The following is a 9,323-nucleotide window of genomic DNA, read 5'->3' as shown; positions in this document are numbered from 1 at the left end:
ATACCCCACACACGACGAACCCGTTACCACACATCCATGGCAAACAGGCAAGTTAACAAGGTATGTTCAACAAATTCAATTGTCGAGCTACAAACGGGGCAAAGGAGTGTGTCAAGATCAACGCCTCTCTTGTCTAGCTATTCGCGAACCGGTAGTCATTTCAGTTTTGTTCTCCAAATAAAAAATACCACCTTTTGTGGTAGGAATTTGTAGCGGGCTGTTGGGATTGTATAAGCATTCGAACACAACAGCTTTTCATTAAGATGATATGTAAAAACATTTGTCGAAAATTGACCATTGTTGCGCAGTTTCCATTCCCATTTATCAGAGTCACCATTCGCAAAGGAAAACGTTCTGAGCAGCACGTGAAGTTGTTGTAATTCAGCAGCTGTTCTGCCTCTTGGATCACGAGCCCATTCCCAATTAAATTTCCACGACGAGGTATCTTTTACCAAACGATCCGAAACAAGTGCATCTTCATTTACGTCTAACCTGAAAATTCTAGCAAATTTCTCTCGCAACAATTCATTATTATGCCAATGATCTTTCCAAAATAAGGTATTGTTCCCACTGCTAACCGACTTAATGAATGAGTTACTGAAATCAATATTTTCCTTCATGAAATAATCGTTAATACGAAGAATTGAGTTCCAAATCGAGCCTTTTCTAAAATTTAAATTCTCATTTCGTAAGCCCAAACCTCTATCCCTCCCGTAAATACTTTTAATGATATAGACCTACAAAGCATTTTTCTTAACCCAAAACCGCTAGCACCATTTATCCAATAAATCTAGGTTATTTGAACGATGAGTTAATTTAAGTAATAACGATTGGTAATACTTGTGCCTTTGAATCAATAATTGGCTTTTCCCAATTAGTTATTTTATCAGCTTTTTAGGACAAATAATCATTATTTCCAAATTATTCCCTTATGTAACCAATGGAAAATATTGGTGTACTATTGTACTAATATGTAGGAAAATTAGTAATTTGAAAGATGAGTTAATTTGAGTAATGGTTATTAACGATAGCATGAAAAATTAAGAACTTTCATATGTGTTTGGGTGACGAGTTTATGAGAGCTTATGGTAGCTTAAGCTTATGATTTTGATAAGCTATAAGTCAAAAGTTTTGATTGGTTGACATTAAAAATAGCACTTATTAATTTCATAAACTCTTAAAAAATAAACTAATTATAGTAGCTTATGAAAAAAAGTAGAGCTTATGAACTGAAATATAAGCTCCAGCTAGTTTATCAAATATTTATAAAAAATAATAAGTTCCAACTAACAACTTCAAAAATAAGTTCTAGCTCTAGATACAAACTTCAGCTCTAAGTAGTTTCATCCAAACACATTCATAGATGGACTTGAATTGGATAGGCTTGATAATGGGCTCATGAACCATATTAAAAGTTGGGCTCAGTTGCATTACTCTTATTTTTTTTTTTATGGAGTATTTAAAATAAAATAGGATTTGATGTGACTAGTTTAAAGAATGACTATGTGTCAAATTATTATTGTGGACAGGGCCGTCTCAACAATTCGAAGGCCCTAGGCGAAAACAAAAATGAGCCCCTCACACACGTTTAATTTTTTAATACATATAAAAAGATAATACTTAAATTTATCAATTTTTATATACTTACAATGCATTTAACTATTAAAATAACAATATTACAACTTTAATTGATAATATTTTATTTAATTAAATAGAATTTTATATATAATTTTGGGCCCTTCAAACTTTTTGGGCCCTAGGCGGTTGCCTATCTTGCCTATGTTCAAAGACGCCTCTGATTGTGGATTCTTTGATTAGATAAAGTTTATTTTATTTATAACACTTCGTAAACCCTCAAGTCACTCATATAACGTGAGTAATTTCCGTAAATTTATGTTACATATATAGTTATGGTATACAGAATTACAGAAATTTAATTGAATACGCTTCCCGTCTCAAAACAACTGTCACATTTTAACTTTTGAAATCTCTATTTTTCAACTTTAACAAGTTAAAGTTAAAATAAAAAATTTTTAAAATCAAATATCACAAAATTTTTGAGACGGAGAAAGTTATACGGACAAATAATATATTGAGATATAACTGATTAATCTTAAATTAAAAAATTAATAGTTTCAATCAGTAATGCAGGTTTATTTTACTGTCAATATGTGTGGATTAAATAACATAATATTAAAATTAAATTGATATAAACTTCATAATATATTTACTCAGGTAAACCTCCTTATTTCTTCACGAGATCTCCCCGATATCTCGTTTTTAGAAGTCAACCGAGACGATATGTCCATCTCCCGAGATTTTCCGGTCAACGAGGTCAAACTTGGTCAAAGTCACGAATTCTCGGATTTTCTTGCTCATTTTTCGGATTTTCCCATAAAATCTCGTATTTTCTCACCCATTTGTCGAATTTTTTTTTTCTAAAATCTCGTTAATAATGTATATAAATATACATATATTTATTTATATATATAAATTTATACTAAAAACACTAATAAGTCAACGTAAGTCAACGTCCGAGATCTTCTCGAGATTTTTCCGAGATGCCGAGATCTCCCAAAAAATGTCCAATCTAGATCTTTCCGAAATTCGAGTTCTCCAACCTTGTATCTACCTAATCAATTAACTTAAGCCACTTTAATCTATTTTGACGTTATAAGACTACAACCAACGGTGTCTTTTTTGTTACTGACTTTTTTAACATTAAAAAACACCATAAGGTGTAATGTATCTTTTTGTGTCATTAACTGCATTTGTCATCGAAAGAAAAAGACGAGTATGTAGAGGACCACTAGAAGAAAAAAGGTGTATGAGATGCTCCTACTTCATGACCCCATATATTTTATATTCCTATTATTAGTATTTTTATTATTTAAATATTGAATATATAATAATTGGATCAAGTTTTTTTTAAGAAGAATGATATTGTTGTCGGTGTGTTGAGTCTGTTTTAATGTTTTTGAAGATATATTGATGTGATGCTAATGTGGAGTTCAGTCTTTTATTAGAAACATGTCCCGATTGTGATTGATCAAATTATATATATATATATATATATATATATATATATATATATATATATATATATATATATATATATATATATATATATATATATTATACTCCGTAAAACATTAATATTGATATATATATTGATTGATTGACATGATTATTTTAATGAGATTAATATCGATATATAATCCCTTTTTTAATTTTTGGAAAGCTTTAAAATCTTACATATCGTATTAACTTGTACTCTATGCATTACTATTTGTTCATGAGATCGTGAGTTTCGAGTCTGCAAACAAAGCTATAGTATGATAATAAAGATGTGGACTGTCAAATATGGTATAAAATCTACTTTGTCGTTCATTGGCTTTATGCTAGGCTTTGGTTTCTAGGATATGGCTTTAGACCATTCGCAGTGGTGATGGGCGTGATTGGGTGTGATGGGTGTTTTTGTGGGGTATAGTGGTGATTTGGCAAAGGTGATGACGTAATGGAGTTTGTAGTGGTATGGAGTGATGGTTGTGTGATGGAGTTATTTTATTATTTTTATTGATTTAATTAAAATGTAAATGCATTTATCTAATTTGTGATTGGTTGATATCTCCATTACCTCCGATTTTACTTCCGTGATGCTCCCATCACGCCCACAAAATTTTTCTCCCATCACGCCCCATAGTGGCGTGCTGGAGGCGTGATAGAGGTAAAAACTTGGCCATCACGCTGCAATAAGAATGGTCTTATGCTAGCTTTTGGTTTCTAGGATTATTTGATTTGATACTTCAATATAATAATATACATGCATAACCTAAATAACATAACGTGAAACAAACCTTAACTTTATATAACTGTCTTCGTATATAATCACTTAAGTTCAATATTACTCTAAATTTAGCAAATAACACAACCATTAGGGTTATCTTCCACACTATAAACACGATATTGTTGTGGTGGCATGTAAGCATTACACCACCTATCAGCTTCCAACCATTTTATGTAAGCTGCTGCTTCTTCTTTCTTCTTTTCTTCTTTCTCGGGCCCTACAGTAATTATCACAGGGTGCCACTTCTTAAGCTTTCCATCAACACACAGGGGATCAATGTCGCCAATCACCGTCAGTTTCTTATCATTCATGTCCACAGATAACGAATCGATCCCTGTAAAATCAATTAATGTAAAGTCAAATTTAATTATAATACTGACATGCGAATAAAATGATAAGAGACAGGCCACCGAGCTAGCAGTTGAGTGGCGAAAAGCCTCATGTTGTTTGCAGGCCTGCATCCGTGAAATCTTTGGGTGGTGATTTTCTCCAGGAATCTATTGTGGTGAAAAGTTGCATGGCGTAACCAGGTACGCATTAAGCGATGGTATATGAAGAGTTTCCTTCTAACGTGTGATTGAGTGGAATATTATCGCGAATGTGGTTAAGTCGGGTGATGTCAATAATGCCGTTCTAAAAAAATGATAAGAAACAGCATTTGATAAGAATTATACCCGAAAGACCGGAAACTGCCTTCAAAGCTTTCCTTTTATCATTTTCACAATGTAGATCCACTTTAACAACCACTTTCTGCATTTAAACTCCAGTTAAAACCTATGAATATGAATATGAATATGAATCTAAAATAAAATAAGACATAACTTTAATGAAGATTTTTCACCTTGCTTTCAGGCATGATGAGAGGATATATGGTGAAACTAGTGGACTGAACTGTTAATAAAGTTGTGATATGAGTGAGAAATGTGTATATGTGTGTAAATTTATAAGAAGAAAAATAGGAGCAACGTAGAAGAGAGGAAAGAGTGGTTTGACAGTAACTTGTTTATCAGTTGTTGTTAGAGAAATGGGTACCTAGTCACAAGGCCAAAACAACATTCAACTTTTGCCAATCATGTTTGTAAAATTTGGCAAAAAGAAAATATTAAATGTAGACTAATTAGTCTTCTCCTTTTTAAGTCTTGAGAAATTATTAGTTTCACATGTACAAATAGTAGTAGGTAATATGTATTTGATTGAGCTGGTTTTTGACCCGAAACAAAAAAAATTTCTGGATAAGCTGGGTAAATATATAGAATCAAAAATCGAATTCAAATGATAATCTTTTAAATCTCAAAATATCATATCAAACAACCACATGATATATTATAACCAAGGGATTGATACTTCCAAAATTATAATCTGATAATATTAATCACAATTGTGTATCTAGTATATATAGTATATACAATATACAATAGAAATATATTTCTATTTAATGTACAATTGTGATGAATTTAATAAAGACAACTAGTGAAATGACCCGTGGAACCACGAGTTTGTTTAAACGAAACAGTTTAATGATATGTTTTAGGTATTAAGTGACGTAAATGTTAAAGTCATTTAATTTAACGACCCGTGGAACCACAGAGTCCGACTAAAAAACTCGTCAGCTGAACATTTCATCAAACACCTAAAATGCATATTAAACAATTCACATCCAATCACAAGAGATAATACTTGTTGTCATTTTATTTTAAAAGTGTGAATTAAAATATAAATTTAGAATTGGTTTTCTTCTGCCTAGCTTTTATACATTCTCGTACTCAATTCAAAATAATTAATTAAAATAATTCAAAATTATTTAATTTTAATAATTAAAATAATTATTAATAAGATTTAATAATAATAATTAATTAATAAGATTTAAATTTAATTCAAAATTATTTATATTAATGAAATCATCCATCATACTTAGATTTTTTTCTTTTACTTTTTGATTTTTTTTATAGAAGGGAATAGTCTCATTTATGATATCATCATTTTCGGATTTTAATAGAAACTATAGATAGATTGTATATGCTCATAAACGTATGATTTTCATTCTAGTTTAAACGGTTACACCTGAATTCGTTAATCGGCACCTATTTTCATGAACCCAACTGATTACAATTGTTTTCCTATAATCAAGATCAAATTTGTTTCGATTCAAACTCGTTCAATGTGTGGTTTTGGACATATGAACGTATCAAATCAAGACCACCAAGTCAAAAAGTCTACGAACAGAGGACAAATAATTGTTACGAGTCATGAAAATGTATTTAAGAAAAGAGAGCGACATCAAATTGAAGTAGTCATTTTCTATGTCACTGACTTCTGCATTTTTTTTTTGCATGTGTGGAAACATAGGGGCATCTCCTTCATGAACGCGTCTTCAACTTGTTGAAATCTTGATAATTATTTTATATATATTTTGCTCTTCTAAATTTTTTTATGCATTAACTTATCTAATAACAATCACACTTTATCAAACATCATTTGTGGATCCAGGATGGGGGTGGCTAATTCATGACTACTTGATAGTTGACTTTTACTAAATCACATATTAGTTGATCATATTAACCTAAATCACAACATTTTGGTTGGTTAGTAAATAATTTAAACGTGTAGACTGTAGAGTTAGTTAGAAAAAACATCGACTTCAAGAGTACGTTCAAGGGACTTTCCACAAATAATAAAGAACAGGAACAAGACATATTTGTCTGATATGGATAGAGGACAAAACATTAGAACACCAAACGACAACATTATGTAAACTTAAAGTAAAAAACCACAGGATCAAATGACCAACAACTTAATTCAAAAGCCAAAAGTCTTCAATGAGTACAAAATGGTTTGTATCCCAGATACGTATTCTTAAATGTACAAATTGGACACATGATGTTGAAATAGCAGACAACATATATATATATATATATATATATATATATATATATATATATATACATGGGCATGATCAATGGGGAAGTAACCAATCGGGGGGAAGCAAAAAATTTTTTTTTTTTTTCGTTTTTTTGGAATTTTTTTTTCCGGCATCAAGATCAAACGAAAATATGAACATTTAGAAGAGACACTTCGTGATGAATGTTATTATTTAGGCAGGAAAACGATCGACAAAAATAACATTCAAGATAATATTGTTCGTGAAGAATATGAACGTTTTTTTTTCATGTTTTGTGAAGTAAAATTTAGCCCGATTTAGAGTTTAGGGTTTAGGGTTTGGTGTTTTGGGTTTATTCCATAAACCCAAAACACCAAACCCTAGACCCTAAACTCTAAACCGTTCGTGTTAAAAACTCAATCTAAATCTTAAATCTAAACCCTAAATCTAAACCCTAAATTTCTAAACCCTAATATCTAAACCCTATAAACCCTAATATCTAAACTCTAATATCTAAAACCTCAATATACGCTCGAAAAACGCGATAATTGTTATATATTACTTCTTCGAGCATTTTTCCGCCAAAATTATCACAAAGTGTCTCTACTAAATGTTCATATTTTCATCTCATCTATAATGTTCGTGAACTAAGTTTTTTCAAAAAACGAAAAAAAAAAAAGTTTTTGCTTCCCTCCGCTTCCCCCCGATTGGTTATCTCCCTCTTGATCCTGCCCACATATATATATATATATATATATATATATATATATATATATATGGGTAGCCTGACCAAAACCGTGTCCTGCTCCAAAATATGTACTTGTCCTTCTAACTAAAAAGTAATATGATACAATAAGCAAATACTCGTATTTTAGTTGACTTCAGGGACCGAGAGAGTTCCTCCCTGTCAAATGTTCCGTATGCAAGAATAAGATACAATTAGAAAAAATACCTTCATAGCTAACTTCTCATAATTGAACGTTAAACCAGACTCACTTCAATACTTCCTTCTAAATAATAATTGAGTTTCTTAAAATACATGTGACTCAATGAGGTAAAGAATGAAAATGAAAGATATGGATCAGTTTTCAATAGAGATGAAGCAAATGTTTTTAACATTTTCATTAATGAAAATGGCTTGATGGATATTCCTTTAGACGGGAGGAGATTCACATGGATTAACAAAAGTGCGTCCAAGATGAGTCGTTTAGATCGAGTGCTTATTTCATCAAATGGTGGAAACTATTTTGAAGATTATAAGCTTGTAGCTCCTCCTAGAGGTTTATCCGACAATCTTCCTGTTTTATTCTCAAATAATAAATTAGATTTCGGTTCTTTATCGTTCAAGTTTTTCAATTCCTGGATGAATCGTGATGAATTTGATAATGTTGTTATTGTGGCGGCTTATGATGTCATGGAAAATCAGGCTGTTCATTTTAATGATAAGTTGAAACACTTAAAAAATGCTATCAAGTCATGGGCTCTTAATCTAAGAATAAACCGTAATTCCCGTAAAGTTATGGTTAGTTGTCAGATAAATGATATTGAGGGGCAATTGGAAGCAGGAAATAGAAATGACATGTTATTATTAGAACGAGCTAATATTAGTTCACAGTAATTCAACTATGAACACCAGACTCTTAATTTCACACAAACAATAGGAATTAAAGTGCAGAAAATTAAGAGAACACGAATTAGAAGAAAACCAATAATATATTAAGCACAATCGTGTTTTTGATATATATATAAAAACTGCAAACATAAACGTGTATTTATACAAGAAGAACCAAATCTTCCAGATTTGGTTTCTTAACAAACTACTCTACAAAATAGGAAAAGATATACAAGGATCAAAGCTAAACTTAAGGAGATTAATTCTGGAAGATAAACACAAAAACGCATCATCATATATCTTCTAAATATAAAAGAGATCTTCCAGAATCTTCAAATGGCTTTATCAACAAGAAATCATTCGGCAGTTGACTTTTGAAAACTTCAGACTCTAACATCATCTGCTCCTCAGACTCTAACATCATCAGACTCTAAAATCTGCAAAATACTTTGACTCATCAGATTAACTTTCCCAACAATCTCCCCCTATCTGATGATGTCAAAACAATTCAAGCTACTAACCCATCAACTTCTTGACCTCTCTTTCAATCAGCTTGCACTTATGCTTCATGTGTGAGATCTTCTTCATCATACTGATCTTGCTGTACAAGTGCATCAACAACTTTCTTCGAAAAGGTAAGGTCTGCAGAGATTCACACCTTGTCATCAAACTTAATAGCAGCTCAATATTAGCATCCTCAAACTGATCCACTCTAATCAACATTCTCCTTCCATTAGAAGTTTTAACCAGCAATGCATCCAAATACTCAACATAAAAATCATCTATAAACTCCATATGTTCAGGAACAGCATATGTATCAACTATCCTCTTGACCCTTCTTTCTTTCTTTCTCAAATTAAAGGCTTCACAGAAAACTTCATAATCCTTCAAACTAATAAACCCTTCTTCAAACACCAGATGCACAAACATAAAAATCCTCTTAAACACCTCACTTAAAATCACCCTGTCACCTTCACAACCTCTCA

General features: G+C 31.4%; 2 protein-coding genes across 2 annotated transcripts; one reads left to right on the top strand and one right to left on the bottom strand.

Moving 5' to 3' along the window:
• Positions 1-3,882: 3,882 nt before the first annotated feature.
• Positions 3,883-4,744, bottom strand: LOC139863529 (heavy metal-associated isoprenylated plant protein 39-like). The gene is made up of 3 exons (XM_071852156.1): positions 4,689-4,744; positions 4,522-4,597; positions 3,883-4,181 (listed from the first exon to the last, which is right to left on the bottom strand). Exons 1-3 carry the CDS (start codon positions 4,701-4,703, stop codon positions 3,916-3,918), a joined length of 357 nt encoding a protein of 118 aa, XP_071708257.1. The 5' UTR covers positions 4,704-4,744; the 3' UTR covers positions 3,883-3,915.
• Positions 4,745-7,866: 3,122 nt separating this feature from the next.
• On the top strand, positions 7,867-8,343 carry LOC139887620 (uncharacterized). Its single transcript, XM_071870698.1, has one exon. The coding sequence runs from the start codon at positions 7,867-7,869 to the stop codon at positions 8,341-8,343; it is 477 nt and encodes a 158-aa protein (XP_071726799.1).
• The last annotated feature ends 980 nt before the right edge of the window (positions 8,344-9,323 follow it).

The sequence above is a fragment of the Rutidosis leptorrhynchoides genome, chromosome 1 (genome assembly GCF_046630445.1).
Source record: "Rutidosis leptorrhynchoides isolate AG116_Rl617_1_P2 chromosome 1, CSIRO_AGI_Rlap_v1, whole genome shotgun sequence".
Classification (NCBI taxonomy): Eukaryota; Viridiplantae; Streptophyta; class Magnoliopsida; order Asterales; family Asteraceae; genus Rutidosis; species Rutidosis leptorrhynchoides.
The sequence above is the reverse complement of the archived record's forward strand: the minus strand, read 5'-3'. Positions and strand labels throughout refer to the sequence as shown.